This window comes from Sinocyclocheilus rhinocerous, unplaced genomic scaffold, assembly GCF_001515625.1.
Source record: "Sinocyclocheilus rhinocerous isolate Xijiao unplaced genomic scaffold, SAMN03320098_v1.1 scaffold1441, whole genome shotgun sequence".
Lineage (NCBI taxonomy): Eukaryota > Metazoa > Chordata > Actinopteri > Cypriniformes > Cyprinidae > Sinocyclocheilus > Sinocyclocheilus rhinocerous.
In genome coordinates, this window is record NW_015654063.1 from 97,240 (window position 1) to 121,778 (window position 24,539).

A 24,539-nucleotide genomic window follows, 5' to 3' on the forward strand; every position below is an offset into this window, starting at 1 on the left:
TCAAAACCGAAACCAAGCCATTCACACAGAAGCCGCATGTTTAGAAAGCCATGTAAAAATAATGTAAGTTTAACTTTGAAAAAAACATATATCGAGACTTTATGGCGGGTTTTTCCCCATCCTACTGCATCTCATGTTTTTAATTGAAAAATGTACTCTGTGTGATTGGCTTTCCGCCCTTTGTATTAAACTATGCATACATACATGATGCTGTTTTGTTTATAGTTGTTTAAGCAACTTAATTATAATTGGTTTATAAACATTATTTTAAACATTTTGCACTTTTTTTTCGCAGATAGTCATGTTATCTTATGCTTTGAATGATGCGCCCTCTTGTGGCCTCAGGAGAGAAGCCAAAAGCTTTTCTTCACCCTAACTGAAATTATGAATTTAAAATTCAAATTTAGTTTTTCAGCCATTTTGACAGCCCTAATCTGAGTCTGTTTGAATCTTTAAAGGAATTTTGCTGTGTAGAGTGTTCCAAATCAGCAATCAGGTAATGTAACTTATAAGGTTACATTTCAGTTCATAGTTCATACTGTAGCTTCCTATATACGCAGCACACAAGAAGGTTTTGGAGCACAGCTGTGTTTGTGTGTGTGTCTGTGTGAGATCTTATCAGATCTGATTTAACAGTGACTGAATGAGTGTGCTGCAGGTAATCTAGTAGTGAACTGAAAACCCGCCACAGCAGCTGAGGCAGTTTGAGAAGAAATTAAGCCCAGCTCTGCTGATATCACACTTACACCACACACACTTACAATCAGCCACCAGCATACAGTGATCTTCCTCAGCAGCTCTTGCTGTTTGTCCGTACACACACACACACACACACACAATCTGTCACTGTCCTCTGGACCAGGGACACACACACCTCCACCATCAATATTCGAGACCGATGAGAGCCCGATGTGGTGCTATCAACCCAAACCATCACCACACAGCCCTGAAAAATAATAACCTGCCTGACTCGAAATCCATTTACATGTCGCTCACATACAAAACTGTTTACAGTATTGCAAATTTAAATTTTTTCCCCTATTTCCTGTTAATCTATATAGGCGATATTAAAAATAAGCCATGACTGAATGCTTTTCGTCTGCAGGACTGAGGAATCTTGCTAGATAGCTGCCGACATTGAAATATATTCCTTCCAGGCATTTGAATAAACAGAACATTACTAAATAGTACCATTTCTAAATGGACACTGACCAGTCACGCCTCCCATAAGGCGCGAATCGCCCATTCCGACACAGCCAGACTTCTTAACATAGCTTAGCTGAACTGAAAGCAAAGCTGTAAAAACAGCGAGCACATTAAGGGAGGACAGAGCTCTGAGATTTTCTGGAAGATTAAAGCCAGAGGCTATTCCAGCAGGGGGTCCGGGGCTAAAGACCCAAACGCCATTTGGTGGTGGCCGAGGTCGTATCCGGCAGGTTATTCTCAGTGGCGGCTGAAGTTTTTTACAGCTTCTTCCAAAATCATTACGCTAACATCAGAGCTTTCACATGTTCCCCTGTCTAGCAATCAACTCCATACAGGATTTCCAGAGGTTTCTAATAACGGAGTCCTGTCTAGTTTCTCCCATCAGCCTGGACATCTAAAAGGAGCATCTTAGATTGGCATTAAGATCTTAGATTGGTCTTTCTTATTAGTTAAGCTAATAGAACCAGCAATTTAACTAACCCATCACAGAAACTGGGTAGAAACTATACTATCACCTTTTCAGTTCTTTTCTGGTTCTCCGAGTCTCACATGCACATTACTTCATCTCTATAACCAGCACAGGAAAACAGAACAAGTGAGTGCTTTATCTCTCACAGGTGCCGTTCCCACGTGATCGTACCTTGTGGTTCTTGCCGTAGCGGTAGATCATCCAGTCTTCTCCATTAGTGCTGACCTCCAGCTTGAAAGTGGTGACGAAGTAGGACTTGTGTGTCTCTTTAGAGACTGCACCCTGGGTGGCGATGCCTGTCAGGACCTTCAGGAAGTGCAGGTCCACCTAAGGAAAATTTTTTTTGAAAAATTAAATTAAATCTGTGCTGTTATAAGGGTTTTTGTTGTAATTAATTATGACAGGGTATTTTGTCGACTGCTTGGTTTTCTGTTTCTGTGGGTTGTGCTGGGTAGCTCCATTTACCCAAAATCATGGTCCACATTAAAGTATATTAACTTTCAAATATCTTCAGATTGGTTGTGATAATGTCACATCACAGTTTCATTGCTAGTGTGGACAGACAAATTCGCAAATTTGACAAATGTCATGCACTAAAATGTTTATTGCTTTGGATAAAAGATTTGAACAAAGCCCTAGTCGTAAATATCAGCCTAGTTTTTTTTATATTTTGGAATTTTTAGTGTGTGTTTTTTATTAATAATTTCAGATAATTTAGTTTTTAATTTAAGTTTAAATATTTTTGCATATATTTTTGATATTGTTTAAGGATATATTTTATTACATTGAATTATACTAAAACTAAATAAACATTTAAATAATTTTAAATATTACATTTCTCAGGGCTGTCTAGTGTTACAACATATTGTGTAAAATTGAAAACCAAACTACAATTAATTTGTTACTATTTTTTACTTCATTTCAGTTTGTTTTGGAGCCATGAACGTATTATTTTAGTGTTTGATTTTCCAGTTATATTACTTTAATTTACTTTAATATTGTATTCTAGTTTCCTTAGCAATCCCACTAAAATCAGGATGATGAGAGAGTGAGATAAGTAAAGAAGCAGAAGGAGAGATGAGAGAGGGATGTGAGAGGAATGAGATAGAGGGAAGAGCTGATGGATAGAGCTGTGGGAATATGAGGCATCCCCTCCCTGCAGATCACGGGCGGCAGCGAAGGTGTTATCAGAGCCTTAAGATCAATCACCTGAGCTCTGATCGATACTAACCACCTTCATTCAACTATCCCTCTCTCCACACAAATGATCACCCTCCCTCGCGCTCCGGACCCCCCCGCAACGATGATGATGATGATGATTGCGGTGTGAGAGCCGCCTATCTGCCCCTACGCCTCTACCGCAGTGAGCTCCTTAATCAGGCATTCAGCTCCCGTCCTAAGGAGAGCTGTTACCCATGATCCTCGGCTCTCTCTGCTCAGCGGGATGTCATCCGAACATTAGCAGGAAAACTGCAGTGTTTGTTATCTGTCAGAGAGACAGGTGTGGCTTTCACACACAGATATGAGCGCGTGCACACACACACACCTAGAACCTTCTGTAAAGCTGCTTAGGGCCACAGAGAAACACACCTAGACAAAAAAATCAATAGAACCCAGGACTGCAGCTAACTATTTATTCCAAGGAAAGGACCCTCATCAATCAAGTGGCTGTTACCATCAGAGCGGGTTGTGCATCATCAACCCCTGCATGCGCCCAGAGACCAGGAAGAGAGAGAGAGAGAGAGAGAGACAGAGAGAGAGAAAGATGTAGCCTACCACGTCTGAGAAGTGAGTCCCTGATGAATAATAATAAAGAGAGAGCGAGAGAAACAATGAGAAAAGAGCATAAGAGAAGATCTGATGAGATGTTAAAGAGATGTTATGGGTTCAATACAAGCTAAACGCTATCATCATTTCTGAGTAAAAAAAAAAAAGATTTACATGGTCATAATACTGAGCAGAAAAAAAATATTTTGCAAAGGTGATCTGAAAATAAAATAAAATAATATAATGGCACCAATTTGTAAGTGCCCTACTGTATTTACCATTATTTTTGCTTAAATAAATTAAATAAAAAAACAAAACAAAAAATAAATAAATGAATAAAATTAAAATAAAATAAATTTCACTGAAATTAGATTCCTTCATAATACAGTACGGCCCTTTTTTGGACATTATTTTGAAACAGTATGTTTTTAACAGTTAGCCCTAATTTGCAAGTGCCATACTGGAGAAATAAAATAAAATAAAATTAAAGAAAAGAAAAGAATTATTTTGAAACTGTTTTTAACAACCGGCTCCAACTTAATCATTGCCTAACTGTAATAATTATTTTTGCTTTAATAAACTCACTCACTCACTCACACACACATGCACGCACGCACGCACGCACGCACGCACACACACACACACACACACACACACACACACGTTTGTTTTTGTGAATTGTGGGGACATTCCATAGGCGTAATGGTTTTTATACTGTACAAACTGTATGTGCTATTGCCCTACACCAACCCTACACCTAACAAGATTTACATGGTCATAATACTGAGCAGAAAAAAAATATTTTGCAAAGGTGATCTGAAAATAAAATAAAATAATATAATGGCACCAATTTGTAAGTGCCCTACTGTATTTACCATTATTTTTGCTTAAATAAATTAAATAAAAAAACAAAACAAAAAATAAATAAATGAATAAAATTAAAATAAAATAAATTTCACTGAAATTAGATTCCTTCATAATACAGTACGGCCCTTTTTTGGACATTATTTTGAAACAGTATGTTTTTAACAGTTAGCCCTAATTTGCAAGTGCCATACTGGAGAAATAAAATAAAATAAAATTAAAGAAAAGAAAAGAATTATTTTGAAACTGTTTTTAACAACCGGCTCCAACTTAATCATTGCCTAACTGTAATAATTATTTTTGCTTTAATAAACTCACTCACTCACTCACACACACATGCACGCACGCACGCACGCACGCACGCACACACACACACACACACACACGTTTGTTTGATCACCCTATATCAATGGTCACCCCTATGTCATACCCATGTCATTATACAAATTTGTGTCCTCATATGTCACAAAAATGCGCACACACACACAAAAATAAAGCAAAATAGAAAAGTTAATTAAAATAAAATATAGTAAAAGTCTAAATTATTTTCCATTGTAAACAACATTATGCCACAGATGCTTTCAACAACAGATCTTAACTCGTATTGTGCCCACAGCATTCATTTAAGGTAACTTCATCAGTTAAGTTACCCTGAAACCCTGGATAAATCAACGAATATCAATGATACACAGATCTCAGCTGCATGTACACACCTAAAACAGAACAACCTTCTGAACACACACACAACAGAGCCGAGGCGTCTGGGTGAAGTATGGTCCTCGGGCATGTTGGCATTTATGACAGCTGTTTGTCAAGATGGATGCCTGGGCCGTGGACCCTGAGAGCGAGGGAGTGATGTCAGGTGTTAACACAACACAACAGCTGTGAGCTCTACCAGAAGCCCACAACTCAGCAGCATCCTGACACAAATACGACACACCACTTAAAGTAACACCAAAAGTAATGAGGCTCATTCTGAAGGCCTGGTGTAGCACCTAACCCGGCCGACTTCCTGCCAGAACCAGAAATCTCAAATCCATATGTCCGTTCACAAGACTTTTGAGATTCCACAATGCATTGTAAGCAAGTTGAGAAGGATGGGAACTTATAGACACACAAGTGAGAGAGAGGAAACCTCACCTGGATGTATTCTTTGTTGCTGTCCTCATTGGGCGTCCAAGCGTTATCTTCAAAGTTAAGTCGAGCCTGTCTTGGGGACCATCGGCCATCATAGAAGGAGGATGATGCAGAGATCTGGTCATCGCTGATCTTGTTTGACTCCATGCCAAGAGCATTACTGCAGTGGAAATCTGAGGAACACAGAATTTTTCTTATATTAAAGCAGAGATAAAAGACAGACACGCAAATAAACAGCAGTGTTGCTACTAACTTTGTAGTCTGATTAATTTTATTGAATCATATTGAACGGGTTTGTTCAGTTTATGTAAAAAAACTTGTTAAAAAGATAAAAAACACCCTCTTAAGTAGGTTCCATTTAGTTCCAACTACATTTTTGTATTGGTAGATGGACCAACAGTTCAGTTTCGAAGCTAAAAGAAAAAAACATGACTTACTGTCATTGACCTCCTTGAAAGTCATGTTGTAGCGAGCAGAGAATCCATCTTTGGCCACGGCCATATCCGTATGAAAGGACAGAGAGAGGATACCAGTGGATGACTGTATTTCAGAGGGGATTTTGGTACCACAGTGCCGCCCAATCAGAGGTCCCACTGCAAAACACAAATGTAGGAAATGGTTTCTCAGTGCTGGGATGTGAACGGGTCTCATTTTGCTGCAGCTGGCCACTCATAAGATAAGGCTGGTTATTCTGTTTATGTGCCTACAACCTATACAACACCACCTCTCTGAATTCTGGGACGTTTATCTGTCAACAAATGTATGTGATTTAGTTTGGTCAGGTTGTAATGCTGTAGAGAGGCTGCTGTCTCACAGTAATGAATCCATCCTCCATCCTGACGCGCACACACACGCGCGCACACACACACACACACACACACACACACACACACACACACACACAGAGTCCGGATGGGTGAAATAGCCTCATATCAATCAAGTACATTGATTTTCTTCTCTTTTGGAGAGGAAAGGGCTTTAATACCGCAAGTGCTCTCGAATGGGAGCTTGAAATAACTCTCTCTCTCGCCTTTGATGGTGTTGATGATCAAATCAGGTGACTATTGTATACTACTTTGATCAGGACGCTATGTGTGTGTGTGTGTGTGTGTGTATGAATCTTGCTTATTGAAAGTTGCTTACAAACCCCCTTCAAAAATCACATTTCAAAAAGAAAATGTAAATAAAATCCGGCAAATGTAAAAGCAGGCTTCCTTTTTCTCAGCAAGGAAAATGCATATTGCATATTGAAAAAATTATAATATTAAGTATTACAAATTATATTGATATATTATATATATATAGAACATAAATTGCACAGTTAAGCATATTTTCCACTGTATTATCATATTTCATAAAGTGAAATGTAAAAATAGGTCTTTTTCAATATTAAAAATAATATTGAAAATATTATAATATTAAGTAACACACGCTATAAAAATAAATTGAATTCTATTTTTTCTTCATATGGAAAATGAAGACGTTTTCCACTGATTTTATTTATGAAAAATAAAAATATGGTGTAAAATGTCAGTGAAATTGAACAAAATATTAAATCTAATGAAAATAATATAATATTAAGTAGTATATATTTTTTTTTCATAAAGCAAATAAAGATGCATTTGCACAGTTAAACATATTTTCCGCTATATTTTCATAACAGTAATGAATATGGATTGTACAGTATAAAATATTCAACCATAACATGCAAACACATTACAATAACGAGTATGGGCTTTTTTAAAATTATATTATATAATGAGAACTGTACTACTAGCTGTTGAACCTGACGTTCTTGGTCAAGTTGGTTAGATTTATTAGACCACCTTAAATATACTGTTGCGTTTTAGTGTCTACAGTTATTGTGTCTGATTATATGAGCGTGTGCAGAGCTACAATATGAAGCCCAACCTAGAGGCAGAAGGGCAAGGGTGGGGGCAGTATGGGGGTCTTGGGGCTGAAGCATTAATAAGACAGCTGGGGGAAAAAGAGTGTATTCCACAGCGCTCTGTTCCAGACAAGGATTAAACCCTATTGCAGTGTTATTCACGCCCCATTTTCACTTTCCTGATAAAGGTTACCATGGCTGCTGTTACCCCCCGTCCTCCGTCTCCTCCACCCCTACGTGCAGAAGAATATGGGTTCCGTGGCTTTTTGGCCCCGCCTGGTGCAGATAAGGCAAAGCAAGGCCCTGGGCTCCGCTTTCATCTGCCAACGCTCGCTACTAAAATAGCTCCAGCGGCAGCCGCAGTAACAGCACGACAGCAACACGCCTGAGCTTCATACCGGCGGAGCTGCAAGCGCAGCGGCCAACGGACGGGTGGTGCGTGTCACAGGGCAAGAGCCAACAGCTGTATAGACTGGTGGATAAACCAAGCAGATGGTCCATAGTGCGATACTGACGGTATGTGGATTAGAAATCATTAAGTGACCAAATTACGTACGGCAGACATGCAACATACTGATCTCAAAGCAGACAATGAGGTCAGAGGGAAATATGAAACGCAATCCTCTTAAAGTCACGGGTGGTCTGGACTTTGGAATACCACGGTCTAATCCGAACCCCGACTGTAAATCCAAACAGAATTCTTCAGGATTACAACATCTAGACTCACCCTGCGGGAGGCCGTCCCACACCTCCAGCCAGTCGTACTTGCACTCGCCCTCCGAGCCCTGCAAGGGGTCGTTCTCCAGGTCAAAAGTCAGGAAGGTGAGGGTGACGTCCATGTGAGGAGGGACGATGATGATGAAGGTGCACTCCAGATTGTGGGGGTATTTGTCAGGGAAGCCGGGCGACTCGATCACACCTGACGGAATGGTGAAGTTTCTGGAACAGTCGGAGCCTGGAGGAAGAGAAATCAGAAAATATGTGAAGACAGCAGCTGAAACATACTGTTATGTGTATGTGTGAGACATGACGCTTTTGTATTGACCAAAACATCAGAGAGTGGGCTTGTTCTAGAGGGGCTGGAGAGACACATGCTTTCTTTTATCTATCGCACACAGAGAAATAGCCACACTCGGTTAGCTTTCTGACAAAAACATATTGATGTAAACGAAAACGGGAACATTCATCAAAGTTGAAGCTTTATATCTGTACGGAAAAATCCTTCATCAGCAAAAGTGCTGAATTCGAATGATTTCCCATCCCTGAAGCTGCTGTCAATATTCAGTTACCGCTATAGTCAGATGATGCTCAGCGATTCTCATGCTGCATGTTTGTGTCTAATGCAGGAGGGATTTCTGTGACATAGACAGACGTACTGTATGTTAAGGTGTCATTTTAGGACATGATGTTGTATGACACGCATCTCAGTTTAACCTTGTGCCAGAACTGTACAAGCAAGCACACTTGTTCACTCTCTTCAATTTTAGCATTGAAAAGTCTTATTCATTCCATTAAATTGGTTCATTTAGATGGTTCTTGTAGTGAACATATTCATAAAAAGGTTAACTGATTTGAGTCCCATACATAGCACAGAATATTTAGACCATCACTTTATTTTAGACTTTTATATAATTTGTATATATTAATGCTTTGTGATCATATGTTGTTTAAAGCTAGGTCAATTTCTTGTATTTTTCAGATACATTTTTATTCAGGAAAGCAAACTTTGTTCTTAAGGTGTGTCATATTTATTGTTTCCCCAGTCAAAATAAGAATATTTTCAACAGGAATTTGCGTAATCATGAATTTTGTGAGAGGGCGAAAGGTTTTCCCAAGCAGATTTTGCAAAAAGTTCAAATTAGTCACATGGATTCGCACACTTACTGACAGAAAGCTACTTGGTTTTAAAGTGACTTCTGTTTGAGCTGTGCTTCCTGCATTGCTACCCTATTGACAATGCACCTTTTTTGCAGATGTGAAATTTTGTGAATTCTGCTGGGTCATTTTTTTGAGCTTTACAATATAAATCACCAAACAATTTAATTGTATGGAAAAGAGCAGCTTGGACGTTCTGCTAAACATCTCCTTTTGTGTTTCACAATAGAAAGAATATTACTATGCTTTGGAACAATGGGTAAATAATGACAGGATTTTCATGACTAGGTAAACTAGCTATCCCTTTAAGGCTGTGTAGTAAACCTTTATAGTTTCAAGCTGTTTTTAAGCCTATGCTGGATAGTGTTTGGCTTTGGACCACAGAGTTAGTGTTCCTTGTATGCTAACACATGCACAGTCATGCTTCACCTTCAGCCGTGACACAAGTCCTACACACCAGCCTTTGACACGATGCACGGCACGTTCATGTGTAACGCCACCTTTTCAGAGTCACACTGCTCATACTAATGCACAGAAGGGCAAACACATGCTCACACCTCAACACACACATGCAGTCAAGCCCATGAAATCCCATGATGTTCTTCCTGTAATCTCAAAGGATCTCCGTTTGAGGCACAGGAAGTGCTGCTCGCATTATTTAAAAAATAATAGCACAGATGAGAGCGAAAGTAAGAGAAATCGTTTGAGGAGCTGTTGACAGGGGCTGTGGGGGTAAAACATCAACGGATCAGAGAACAAACGCTCAGTGATCTGTGACTCTTAACTCTTCAATAACTCAAATGCTTTAACTATTTCTGTGCTCGCCGAGCAGCTGTGTGGGAACTGGGAATGACAACTGTGCTTCACGCAACCTCATATCACCTATACACTTACTGGGACTGATTTCTTCCATCAAGACTGTCATATTGTTACACGAATATCCCATTTCAAAATTAACAGAGCACTATTTAAAGTACTAGAGCTGTAGACTGCAGTATAATGTCTGAGGCCTTAATGACAGGTCAGTGACCCCATGTGGACGGGTTCAGACCTGCCCTTGAGACTCACAAACATGCTCACTCACACAGATGCTCTCATGCACAAGAGTCTGCAGAGATTCTAGAATGTGGCAGTTTAGAGAGACCTTTTTTGAGGTCAAAAGGATGCAAGTTCAATATTCGCCCCAGTAGCATTTTTAATAAACCAAAAAGCAAATGTGGTGTGCAAAAAAGTGTATTTTGTCTGAAGTAAACAAGCCAAACCTCGACCCCTGGGTGGAACTCCATTCCGAACCAATTTACCTGTAACACCATGTCCAGTCCAATCTGTGCAACATTTTGGACTCAATAACTGTATACAGCTACATTTTTCTGTAAACATCTCATAAAGATCACGTAACTGCATACTTTTAGGGGTCTGAGGCGATCATAGATGGATTCACAAAAAATAAAATAAAAATAAAGGTATTTCTTAGAATTCATAATCGCAATTTTATTTTTCTAGAACAAACTGCTTACTAGAAGACATGACCAAGATATTAAAATTAAATTGTTTTTATTTATTTTTTAATTAAATATTTATTACTATTTAATTATTTATTTTTAAGAATTATTTTAAAAATATGATTTATTTTAAAACTATTGGTGTTTTTTAAATTTTATTTGTATTATTATCAGAAATGAATAGAATTTTCTTTTTGTCACTGTATTTAATTTTCCTCCACGCACTGACACTCTAATACAACAAACATTTATTTTTTATATAATTGCAACTTTATCTCTCACTATTTTGGCTTTTTTGTGACACTGACTTTATATCAGTGTGATTTTATTTTATTTTAAGTGCATTTCTGTAGCTCAAACATTTATGGATGGCGCTAGGGAATTCCCAGGGAATGCAAGGACTGATATAAATTCATATTTATAAAGATCTCGAATGCAATGTCGCAAGTCGCTATGAATGAAAGCAACTGCCAAATGCATAAATGTTTATTTGTTTTAAACTTCGTCTCACAATTTCCTTTTTTATTATTTCTTCTAAGGCGGTAACCAGCTTTCATTGAGTTTGGTGGTGACAGCTGCATTAATCACATATTTTTAGGGAGGCTAGTATGATAGACAAGGGGCCTGAAGCCTTCTTAAATAGGGTGTAGAATCACCTCTGCTCGTGCACTTGCTCAGTGTGGGCAGCACACAGGAAACCAGGGTCTGTCTGGCACCCCAGCAGCTGAGAGAGAAACAGGTCCCAGAGAGACAGCAGGCCAGGGTTAATGTTACACCCTCCTGCACTAATACGGCTCACTACATCTGTTCAAGGCCTGCGCACGCGAATGGTCATGCATTTCCACTAGCACCTGCCTGTACACGTCACATGTTTGAATGTTGTTTCTCTCTAACACACATGCACTCTCTTTCCTTATTGTTTCTCCCATCTCCAGTGATCAGCGATATAAATAACTCATTACATACAATATATTTATCTGGGTAAAATCATAGCTCTGAAACAATTCCCAACACATCTTAACACAATGACAAAGACTGATCGAGCAGTATTATCCCTGTCCACAGCCCAAAAATACACTCTAATGCTCAAACAAACCTCTACAACCAAATTGTTTAAAAACAATTTAGGGGTTAAATTTCAAAGAGGAATATCATCTAAAGCCTTTATTGTGACTACCATGAGGATATCTATGCCTAAAACAGCTTCTATCTAGCTAAGCAAGATGTTACAAAGTGTACTTGCAAGAGAGTTTGTAACTGTTATGTCTTAAAACTGTCTAATGACTCTTTAGCATTTGAAGACTTACTTCCTTATTCTTCTTTTGGAACTGGGAATCAAATTAATTTCTAACAGTTTTTCATCACAGACATGTGTGTATATTTTTTTATTTTAAAGATTACATATGTATATTATTTTAAAGAATGTTTTTTTTTTATACTTATTTATAATTATAATTATTTATAATTAGTTATTTATTTAACTTTATATGTATCATTAATTGAAAATGAATTCCATTTGTGACGTTTCTTTTCTTTTTATCATTGCATTTTATTTTGCCCCATTTCCTGACACTTTAATACCACATAAACACATTTGCGTGAAAACATCCAGACTGGCACGTTTCCTCCATTACTGGGTCAGATGTGCTGTCACACGCCTTTACCCTGCAGTGGTGACATTATGCTTTACTACAGCTTGTTTCTCAGACAGGCTGTCTGTATGTGAGTATATCTGTGCGTATGAGAGCCTGCCAGTCACGGGTTGACCCCTCATACTCATGCCACCTCAGACAGGCAGACAGTACGCCAGACCCCCGCTGAGCCGCTACTGTACTGGGCTGCAGTATGCATGAGTGACCCCGACGCCATCAGCCTTTTTGTTGGCTCTCTAATTAATTCACGTTTGTGAGCATGGTAAAAACAGCCAGCCTGCAGAAAGATGGGGAACTCTCCCCCACCCCTCCTCCAACAAGGGAAAGCCGCGTCTGGGCCACGCGTTGGAGGCTCAGCGCCGGGATTGGTGTGCGTGGCTGGGTCTGTCTGTGGCCAGAGGGAAATGGGGGGGCTGTTATTAAGGAGCGTTGCTGGGTAGAATAGGAATGTTTGTCATGGATGAGGGAATGGTGTGTGTGTAAGAGAGATTACAGTACTATATGTGTGAGGTGTGCTGGCATGATTTTCATCTAAGCCATACAACATACATGAGCAATGATGCAGATGTTGGGAACGCTTGGATGTTTATGAATGTGTATAGGGTGTTTAGGAAAGTGTATAGGGATTTCTGGCTTTTAGAATGTTGTTTGCACTTTAGCAAAGTTTGTCATCATTTTAATATTTGTTTAAAGGAGTAGTTGACTCAGAAATTAAAATTTGCTCAGTATTTACTCACCCTTGTGTCTCTTCAAACCTGTACAATGTTTTTATTCCATGGACAAGAAATGTCACACTCTCCTTTTCCACAACAACAATGATTTATAGTGACAATGTCTGTCTGTCTAGTTTAAAAAATTACAAAAATTTGTATCAAATACAATTGATAGTTTGAAAGCAAATATAGATTGCCATTCAAAGGTTTGGGGTTTGAAAGATATCTCTTATGCTCACCAAGGCTGAATTTATTTTATAAAAAATACAACAAAACAAGTAATAATGTGAAATATGAATAAATTTAAAATATGAAATATATAAAATATTTTTTTAAATAACTATTTTCTACGAATATATTTTAAAATGTAATTTATTCTTGTGATGACAAAGCTGAATTTTCAGCAGTCATTGCTTCAGTCTTTGCTGTCACATGATCCTTCAGAAATTGAATATGGTGATTTGCTGCTCAAAAAACATTTAATAATAAATCTTATCTAATCTCATCAACATTGAAAACAGTTGTGCTTCTTAATATTTTTGTGGAAACAGTGAAACATTTTTTTCAGGATTCTTTGATAAATACAAAGTTAAGATGAACAATTTATTTAAAATAGAAATCTTTTGTTACATTATAAAAAGTTCACAATTTAATTTATCTTTGTTTAATAAAAGTCAATTTTTTTAAAAATCTTACTGACTCTTCTTCATCACAACAACAACAACAACAAAAAACATACCAGAGCTTCAAAACATCTGTAGGGCAGTATCTCTATCCATTAGCCCTTGATAATTCTGATCAATCTGATAGTAGAATGGATGCAGTCACTACTAGATGAGCATCACTATGACTGTAGGGCAGTTGTGTTGTGAGCTGTAACTGGCTATTCTAGAACTCCACTGATGAAGATCTGATTGGCTGAGAGTTTTTATATTGTAACTGTGGCAACAGAATCATGTGGTTAAGTGTATGGTTGAGTAAACTAAGTGCTTATTATGAATGAGGTTCAGATATGTAAGGTCACTGGGCTTTCTAACACTCTGAATGCAGCAACTAAACAGCATAATAAGGATGCCTGATGTTGACCATTTGAAAACAAATGTCTGGTTTGGGGTGTTTTCCCATGAGCTCTTCCTACTGCGCACATTATTTCTGCAAGATAGGAGCTGGCCGAAGCTTCAGACAGCTGAAGAAATAACACATCATTTTGCTCTCAAGGGCAGGGGCTGAAATCCCCAAGTGTGGTGGCACAGGTAGCTGTTGGGCGGCTCAAGAGCGACAAGATACTGATTTCCTGTGTGCAGCAGGAGGTGGGGAATTGATGCAGTGTTTCTAACCAGCAGGCTGTGCAGCACAAGGCGGACACACCTCCAGGCTGTGTATTTACCCAAGATCCCTATCGCTGCTAGAGAAAACTGCCCTGGCCACGCCAGAGCATGTCCAGTACACTTACCAATATAAATAAACAACACTTGCTCTCAGGGATTCTGGGATGGTTTCAATTGCTGCTGCTGCTGTTTCCTTTCTATATCATTTTTCCCTCTCTTTTCAAAATGTTCTTTCTTTAATTCAGCAATATGCATTTAGAATATACATACATACAAGTATACCTATGTATGTAATAATATACATACACAAATACTGCATTTATTAGATCAAAAATATTGTTAAATATTAAATATTTTAAAATGTAACTTATTCTGTGATGACAACACTGAATTTTCAGCATCATTACACCAGTCTTCAGTCTCTCATGACTCTTCAGAATTCTTCATTGTAACATGATGGTTTGATAATCAAGAAACATTGCTTATTATTAACAATTTTAAAAAAGTGTTTTTTGTTTGTATAAAATCTGTTTTCAGGAACATGAAAAATAAATCTTTTGTAACATTATAAATATCTTTACTGTTACTTTTGATTAATTCAATGCATTCTTTTTAAAATATTTTTTTTATGGAATATTTATAAATGTAAAACATTTTTTAATTGGTTATAAAAATTAAAGTGCTGTGCATCAGAGCAGGTGCCTTACTGACAAATAAAGGCATTTATGATAAAAAGAATCTTCATATAACACCAGATCATCGAGTCATAAACAAACACACTTACTTTTTCAAATTCATCAAAATTCAGTCCAAAAAAATCTCTTTGTCTTTGTATTTGAACACGCACACATCCACACACACACACTCCCACACATTTCCACACGCATCCTCTGAGTATAATGAGATCTTGTTAATGCCATGGCAACTGCGAGCTTCCACACGCCAATGGGTCTCATCATTATTGCTTGTTTATGATTAAAAAAACCTGCGACCTGCCGTTGTTATAGCGTTCATCATTGTCTCCCTTCGTACCTCTGCTCCACGTTAACCAGGTTGCTATGGAGCTCTCACACTATCAGATCACACTCAACGGATTGTGTCATCACTTCCTCCGTAAAGCGGGAGGTGTGGGGCCTCTGTTCGCGATAAAGCGTTCACTGATATCTCTCAGCGTCGGGCGTCCACACTAATGAGTGAATTTAGCTTGTCATCCGTCTGGTGGATCTCATTAAGGACTTGCTTTTGTGTTTCGATCCCTCAGAAGAAACTGCCACTCCTCTGTAAACCTGAACCCACCAACTGCAACTGCTAACTGGTCATTTCCGACCAATGCCTTCCTCCAGCTGCTCTGCATGGCTGTCCCAGTGCACTACTGTGGGGAGCTAAGAGGAAAGACCATCACACATGTTGTGTTAGTAACCCCAGCTGCCCTGCCCCAGCCGGCCTCAGGGGAGGGTAGATCAGGAGTCAATTAAAGGGGCATTCTCGGAATGCTTTCAGAAGGTTGAAAAAGGAACAAGGGATGTCTCCACATTGTTTATTTGCCCGCCAGCAGCCACCTTGATCTGAATTTGTGCCGGTGCATGTCGACCAGGCTGTCAATGAGAAAGAAATCGTACAGTGTAAGAAGGCACCAGAGGTCAGCTAGAGTAAATCTGGCTGCTCAGAGAGCGTTCACACATACAGTAGCGAGAAAACAACCCAAAGTAATTTCACTGCTAGCAGCAAACACTTATTACATATCTAAATGGAATAATCAAAACAGAAGTTTATAGTTTAATAAACTTAAATCATTCAATATAAAGAAATATATAAACTACAATTTTCTATAGACTTTTCAAAATTACATAGCATACACAAAACCTATCTACTCATCCATCTATCTAGCCATCTATTTACCCATCCATCTACCCATTTATCTATCATCCATCTATTCATCCACCCATCCATCCAAACTTCAAGGTTTACTTTATTACTTTTTACAGCTTTTCTCTCAAAACTTTAAAAATGAATCTCAAGGAACAATGTTAAGGTTGTCTACATAAACATTGCTTTTGCAGTTAAAAATTAGTTATGAATTTCAATTATTTTGATTTAGCTTTCTTGCATTCACATTTAAATTGCAATTACGCATCCTGTTTGATACCTCAATTTAAATTCAATTCAAATTAAAGAACTCAATTGACCCTTCGCAGAAAGCTTGGTTGACAGGCGATCTGACAAGTCATAACGCCGAATCCGCCATTCTGTCCGACAAACAAATCAGACAGGAGAGCAGATTAACGTCGGTGGGCTTAAACTTGAAAAATGGTGTGCATTGACGTCTTTCTGCGGTTGAAATAAAATACGTTCTGATGTTAATTCATGTTTATTTCATGCTTTAACTAGTAAATATGAAAAGACGATCGGTTCATGTGTGCCGCTTGAACTGAGGCGCTACAGCGATCTGTCACGACACATTAAAGAGCAACAAAATGGTATTTATTGTTTGAATTTCTTAAAAAAATGACAAAATTTGAAAGCTAAAACTTCGTTTCATACCAAAAGTAACCTGCTCTGTTTTGTCTGTGGAGTGTTTTCAGTGTCCTCTTTGCTCCGCGATGTATTTTTCAAATGCGTGAAAACATGATGTGTAGTGTGAGAATGGCATGGCTTGTCGGACATAGCAACAGTAAATAAGGGGGGGGGAGCTCTTTGTGAATTGCAATTTGAAAGGCATTCTGAATTGAATTCTGAATGGTGCATAACCTTCCTACGACCTCCAACTATAAAACCACTCCAAAGGAGATTATAGTGACCTACTGCATTTGATCCAATAACCAATCGCAGCTTTTCCCTCCCATATGACAAGTTCCCAAAGCCATTTGGAACTTGTCATAAATGGTAATCCTGTCTTCCTGCTTCGGAATGTCCCAATCAGAGCCTTTCCCTCCAGTTTACAAAAGCGAAGACCACAAGTAATAAAACTGGCGGGCTGTCAATGACACCACGCTGACCAATGGGGACTCTTCCCTCCGACTGACAAAAGCAAATCAACACTTCTCAGGCAGGTGGGATTTGACACATAGAAGCCCATGCTGCAAGGAGTGGTGGGTAGATAAAGGAAGAGGTGAGGTACGTGTTTCCTGTGTGAAAGGAAGAATTTGTGATACGTGTTAAGAGAGACACAGAAATCCTGCTTTCCTTACAGGCTCAGTGGACCCACATGAACTCTACCCACACTGTAAATGCTTTGTTAGTACAAGCGCTTGAACAGAAGACTCCTGCTTAAAGCACATAGGAGAGATGCGTAAACAGCAGGCGAGGCTTTGACACTGCGTTGTTTTTGATAAACTACATCCTGCTGGGTAGCACACGCTTACCTGTCTTATAGATTTCATAGCGCAGTGAAAACCCTGCCCCCTGGTGGGCATAGTCAGAGGCGAATTTGATGTGCAGAACGGGGCCTGAGGAGATGATCGCAGGGGGTGCGATGTTACTGCAGTGTTTCCCCAACAGATCAGCGCTCTCTGAGTTCCCATCCCGGATCTCAATGAAGTCATACCTATGGAGAAGACCAAACACAGAGACGTTTATACAAGAGGTCAAGGGCATTAGGCAACTGTTAAATTGAAATGTTCCCCAAGCTGTGCGAATATCCAAATGGGAAGAGTTACCAGATGGTGTGCTAGAAACACTGTCCGATACCGATGATTATTTTCATGTTATGGCCAATAACTGATAAATCATACTATTTTGTCTAAATAAATTAAAATTAAAACACTAAGAATTTAAATCAGTCATTTTAACTGCTACAAGTGAATTTACACATCACAAAATGATAATATACAGTATGAAAAATGAACTTTTATATTTAAGATTACTTTTAGTGTTTGTTAATTTTATAGCATTTATAGCTTTTAAATTTGTATGCATGATTAAATATCTGATATACACCCAAGATTAACTAACGCAGATAAATAAATAAAAAATGAACTCTAATATTGCAAGCAATGTTTTGTGCACACACAATATGAAGGTAGTAAACCATAATAGTTCCACACAGAAAGCAATTAAAAGATTTTTGCATGACTGTAAACACATTAGATAGAACAGACACACAACGCAGTGTTAAAGGTCTGTCTGTTCTGCCACTGCTACATAATGAGTTTGATCTTTTCTTGTTTAGTTTTTTTCTCTCCCTGTCAACTCTCAAGATATGAACAACCTTGCCAGAAGAAATTACAATGGGATTGTGGTTAAAAGGTGTTTGATCTCTATTAACTATGAAACTATGTCAATTATACACACCTAACATGTTCTGCCTGGTTACTAAATAGATTCTTCCACTGAAAGGCTTTTAAAAATGGACCCGATGGCAGGTAAATTAAAAACAGCTCCAGAACGAGCAAAAGAAAGAAATAAAAAGAGCCAATAAAAGGTGTATTATCTCTCTTTTGAAAATGTGAATCAACGAGTTTCTTTTTAAAATAACACATCAGACAGAAGTGATTCTGGGTCCAGCTGGCAGACAGCGAGGGTAAAAAGCGCTGCTACTTAGCACAGTGTTGTCGTGTTAATAAGACTGAGGTTTATGTAGCTGTACTAGCAGAAGAGCAAGATGTGCCTCATTTAACCACCAAATCAGCAAGCCTGTGGACCCTCCAAACATCTGTACCCTTCAGCACTAGAGAGTCATTGTCTAAAACACTGCTCCAACTCAAGAGACAAGTGCAGAGACAGAGAAATCAATGAGCCTCGACTTGAAGAAACTATGCTTTCTCTCCTCTGACATATTTATTCAGCATATTCCTAGAGGACAAATGCATTGCTCTGTCATAGTTTGGGAGACTTAATGGAGTTCTCAGTTGTGATTCATTGACGTGCCATCTCAAGTCTCATAGGTTTCTCCTAAAATTTACTAAAAACACAAATGAGACATAAAATAATGTGGTCAGAAAGTAAGTCGGTATCCTTGATTGCTTGTTGAATGCTTATCGAACATGTTAGGGTGATAATAAAGTCTTTTTTCTTTATTATGGGTTAAAATACACTACCATTCAAAATTTGTGGTTGATAAGATTTTTGTAACACTTTATTTTAAGAACCAGTTCTTCTAATTATCTAGCTGCTTATTAGCATGCATATGACTAGCATACTGTCTGTTTATTAGTACTTATAAAGCACATATTAATGCCTTATTCTGCATGACCATATTTTAGATCCCTTAATCCTACCCCTTACCTAAACTGAACAACTACCTTACTAACTATTAATAAGCAGCCAATTACTGAGGAAACCTTTTAAGTAATAGTGAATATGTGTTCCCTATTCTAAAGTGTTACCAGATTTTTAAACGTCTTTTATGCTCACCACTGGAGCATTTACTTGACCAAAATACAGTAAATAGTAATGTTAAAATATTAGAACAATTGAAAATAATTTTCTATTTGAATATATTTTAAAATGCAATTTGTTCCATTTGTTTGTACAAATTCTTTATATGTAACAAATTCCTATTTCTATATTCTGTAGAGCCTACAAACTTAAAGAATTAAACTTTTTTAAACTTTCCAACTTTCAGCATTCAAAAATTGTCTTGAGCATACTAACATCTTAGGGGCCGTTTACACGACAACATTTTCAGCCAAAAACAGGAAACCTTTTATGCGTTTTGACTGTTTGTTTACACGACAACGGCGTTTTGGGGACTACCTTGTGACAGCGCCAACTACTGGCCTGGCATACGTAATACAGCCATTTTCGCGGATATGTGAAAACAGGAATTGTTTTGAAAACATTGTCGTGTATACGTGAAACTTTTTAAAAACGCAATGGAAAAACTTTTCCGTTTTTGACTACACTGTTGTCGTGTAAACGTAGCGTTAATTCCTTCAACCCTGTCTGTTTGTCTTGTATTTGTCAGGTTCACAGAGTCTGTAAGAGTAAAGGAGGATATCTCAGGAGCTGAAGCTACCAAACACCCTCCAATCAAACATTTGTACAGGCCTCCTCAGTGCCTTTGATAACACGTCCCACCTCAACCCGCACTTCAAAATGACAGGACACTCTTTGATAAAGCATGAAAACATGACAGCCAGAGAGATGAAAGTACAGAGGAAACATCTGACAGACGCCAGCAGCTGTCTTTAACCAGCCTTAAACACACACAAACACTTTCAAATAAACTTCTGGACACATAAAACACAACCACACACAGTATTCTGTTCTCCTTTTAAATTTTAGATGCTTTTCATTTCAAATCAAGAGTTAAAAGTTACTCTCACTTTTCCTGATTCATCACAGACGCCAATTAACAAAGACACAAACCCTCCTACAAAAACAGCATTCACCTAACACTAAGGACACATGCTGTGTGAGACCATTACAGTCACATGGACACCAAACAACAACACAAACACTGGCTTGTATTTGCTTTGGATGTGAGGGTAATTTGATTTTCATGGATCCTATTACTGAATGTTGTTACTATGGTGAATCTGTTTGGGGTAAGAATGCTGGCATTGTTGACCGACCCCAAAAAATGTGTTCATACTACGTAAACTCCACAGTTTTTGTGTGTCGAAGACTGATTCTGTTCACTCTGTTGGCCACTTTTCCACTTGTTTTTCTTCTTCCTTGTTTTCACTTTTACTTTACCCCAGCAAATTAGGGTAAACACAGGCTTTGGCACCCTGAGCTTGTGTATGTGTGTGTGTTTGACTTGACCACAGCAGAGTAAGTATCTGCAGATGTACCCCTCCTCCACCATCAGAGCCGCATGTTAATTGCCTTTCACGCATTGTATCTATGAGCCAGGACACTTTTTCACACCTGCACAAACCTATCAAGCATCAGACGTCCCCTGCATATCCAGGCATCTAACAAGGCAAATGCACACATTTTTGCTGACACAATTTTGAGACTATTTTGTGTCTTATAGCAACATACTGCAAATGAGAGTCAAATATTAAGTTTACTTTTTAAAATGAAGGTCACTTTTGCGCCAATATAGTTTTTTTTCTTGTCTTTAGTGGATCACCTAGGCTGTCATACCAACATTGGCTTAACTAAAGGCAGAAGATGATGGGACAAATGTTTGTAATTATGTGTTTACAAATGTTTGTAAAACAGTAATTATTTTTGCAGTTTTGTTTGGTGGCATTAATGGAAATGACATACCCCACCTTTATGATGCAGTATTTCCACCCTAGAATAGTTTTGCCTTTTCAAATTTATGGAGGTATTATTTAGGCCTATTGTTTTCTAACCAGGTAAAACACAGTATGCCAAACACTATTTATGTCAAGCACTTCACTAACAACAATAAATAAAAACAATTAATAAAAATAATAATAATTAAATAAACACCTTGGTCTTTATTACAAAAATCAAATCAACATTACAAAAGTAAATTTACACAATTCAAAGATATCCTAATGTACAGTGTGAAAAAATAATATTCATTTAAAAATAACTAAAGATTACATCTAAAATTGTTACTACTGTTTCTTCTTCAAAAAACGATAATAATATGGTACCACTAATATATAAATATATATATTATATATATATAATATAAATTCTAAAATGCAACTAACTATAAAAAGGATGAGAAAATGGAAGCTAGACAGATGCCAACATGGCTAGATTGTGTGATATAAAAGACTATGCAAAATTAAAATACTACCCAAACTACATTCAGTAAGAGTAACGTTTGGGATTATGTTGAGTCCTCATTTGATATCCAAAGCAAAATCTGGGACTTGTTGGACAAAACCAGTTAGAAAACCATAAATTCTCTGCTAGAGCATGTTTTAAATAATTGGCTTGTTAGATTAAATGCTCCACTGAATTTTAGTTGGATTTTCATGCAATCACTTTTCATCAAAAACCACTTCACACTGCATTAGCCATTCAACAACACTAACTTGTACACGTACTGGACAGCTACAACTTACAAGCAAGCAACCTTTTCTAAATCCACAACCTAGAATAAAATATTAAAAAGCTATCATACATTTTGTTTGATATCATTTGTACATTTTGACCCCCCTACATTTTAAAATATCTTTCCGTTTTAGATGAATAGATCCAGATTTGCTGCAGGAGAAAATCTCACCCCTTTGATTGAAAGTAAATAATCACAGGCTTTGCCTAAAAACCTCAATCTTACCCAGTGGAAGAATTAAAATACTGAAAGTCCCTCTAAAATGTTAACTGCTTGTTCGAGAGCATTCCCAGACCGCTCTCAGATCGACCATTTATTTGGTCATAAAACCAGGAAAGGTATGAAGAAGGAAACAGAGGTAGAGTTGTTACTGCAATCTGAAATGTCAGAGAGCAGTCTACTGAATCCAATAAAGAATTTAAATCCTCTGTTATATATACCCAGTTATGACTGAACATATGCTGTCATTTTCATATCTGCCCTGTAAGCGTACAGCAAGCCCATAATGGTCACAACAAATACGCCCGTACTCTGAGAATGATGTGATATGTGTGGGAGACCTGCGTGTCCCCCCTGAGTCCTGTCCGGCTTCACACCATCCATCGATTCTTCATTACAAGTGGAAAACTTGCATTGATCAGAAGGACCTCTGGGGAGCCACACCGAGTGATGATATCATCCGCTACTGTTGGCCTCACTCGAGAGGAAATCTAGCTGTGAGGTTAGACGTGTTCATTTGTCAAATCTATCACGGATAAAGCCCCACTCCGAGAGACAGTGGGGGAAACTGCTGTGTAAAATTGTTCCTTTCACAGACGTTCAACGTCAGTCATGAGCAACTAAGAGGCTAGTCTGTACGTACTGTTGTATCACTACCGTCTCCTGTGAGGTTACTACAGAAACAAAGGCAGCTGTCTCCGCTCCCCAGCTGGAGACGGTGGGGTGTCCCGGGGTCTGTGATCACGGCTCTGCATGTGGCCGGAGTTGAGAGGTCTAAAAATGCTCTCAGGCGATCATCAGTTCGGATATCCCTCTTCACAGAAGACAATGCAGAGACGTCACCGAACGCTGAGGCCTCGGCTCTCCTCAGTGTAGTAAGAGTGTGAAGTGTGCTACTGTAAGTGTACTATGAAACACTTGCGGACTGTAATACAGTGAGTTTGTAAAAAAAATAATAATAAATAAATAAACAAATAAAAATTACATAAAAAATAAAATCAACCAATGTTAAAAATAGCAATGCTCCGATATTACAATTTCTAGCTGATATAATAAGCTGATAATTACTTTATTATTATTATATTATGTATATGTAACTGATAAATGGCGGATTTAAAAATTCTATACTATTTTGTTCAAATAAAGAAAATAAAAACAACACAAAAAGCAAAAATGTACAGTATGAAAAAAAAAAAATCAACCAATGCTAAAAATAGGAATGCACCAATATTACAATTTCTAGCTGATATAATAAGCTGATAATTATTTTATTGAAATAAAAAATACAACACAACTATATATATACAGTATATACTGTATATATAATGTATGTATATATTAGTGCTGTCAAACGATTAATCGCGTAAAGTTTTTGTTTACATAATATATGTGTGTGTGTGTGTGTGTGTGTGTGTGTGTAAAATGTCGATCGCACGGTCTGGAAGCCTCAGGGATGTTATCACTGAATTAATAAAATCCCTGGGACGGAGGGGAGAATGAAATATCAATTCTTCGTGTATTAGTATGGTGATTAGATAATATCAAAAACTGGAATACCGTGCCAGAGGGAGGAAAAGAAAGTGTAAAGAGTGGGGAAGGAGAAAAACAGATAAAGATGAAAGAGGGATAGAGTAAGAGAGTGGTAAAGGAGAGAGAGAGAACCATGACAAGCATGTGAAACCGGTGTCTATCGTGTAAGCACTGTTATATAAATACACACACATTCAAGTACATATTTAAGAAAAATATGTTAAGTTTATATAATAAATATATTTATATATGATTTAAATTACATGAATATAAATATATACATGTAAATACATGTAAATATTTTGAAAATATATGCTGTATGTGTGTGTATTTATATACATAATAAATATATACAATACACACACATATATTATGTAAACAAAAACTTTTATTTTGGATGTGATTAATCGCGATTAATCGTTTGACAGCACTAGTATATATATTGTATATATACATACA

At 37.8% G+C, this 24,539-nt stretch overlaps 1 protein-coding gene across 1 annotated transcript in view; it reads right to left on the reverse strand.

Annotated features, from left to right (window-relative positions):
* LOC107716756 (neuropilin-2-like) overlaps nt 1–24,539 on the reverse strand; it is a 66,472-nt gene that overhangs the window by 34,640 nt on the left and 7,293 nt on the right. Inside the window, exons 3-7 of the mRNA XM_016523305.1 lie at nt 17,764–17,945; nt 8,059–8,286; nt 5,881–6,036; nt 5,447–5,616; nt 1,847–2,002 (exon numbers count right to left, since the gene is read on the reverse strand). Of these exons, the coding sequence (XP_016378791.1) occupies nt 1,847–2,002; nt 5,447–5,616; nt 5,881–6,036; nt 8,059–8,286; nt 17,764–17,945 (892 nt within the window). The remainder of the gene's footprint in view (nt 1–1,846; nt 2,003–5,446; nt 5,617–5,880; nt 6,037–8,058; nt 8,287–17,763; nt 17,946–24,539) is intronic.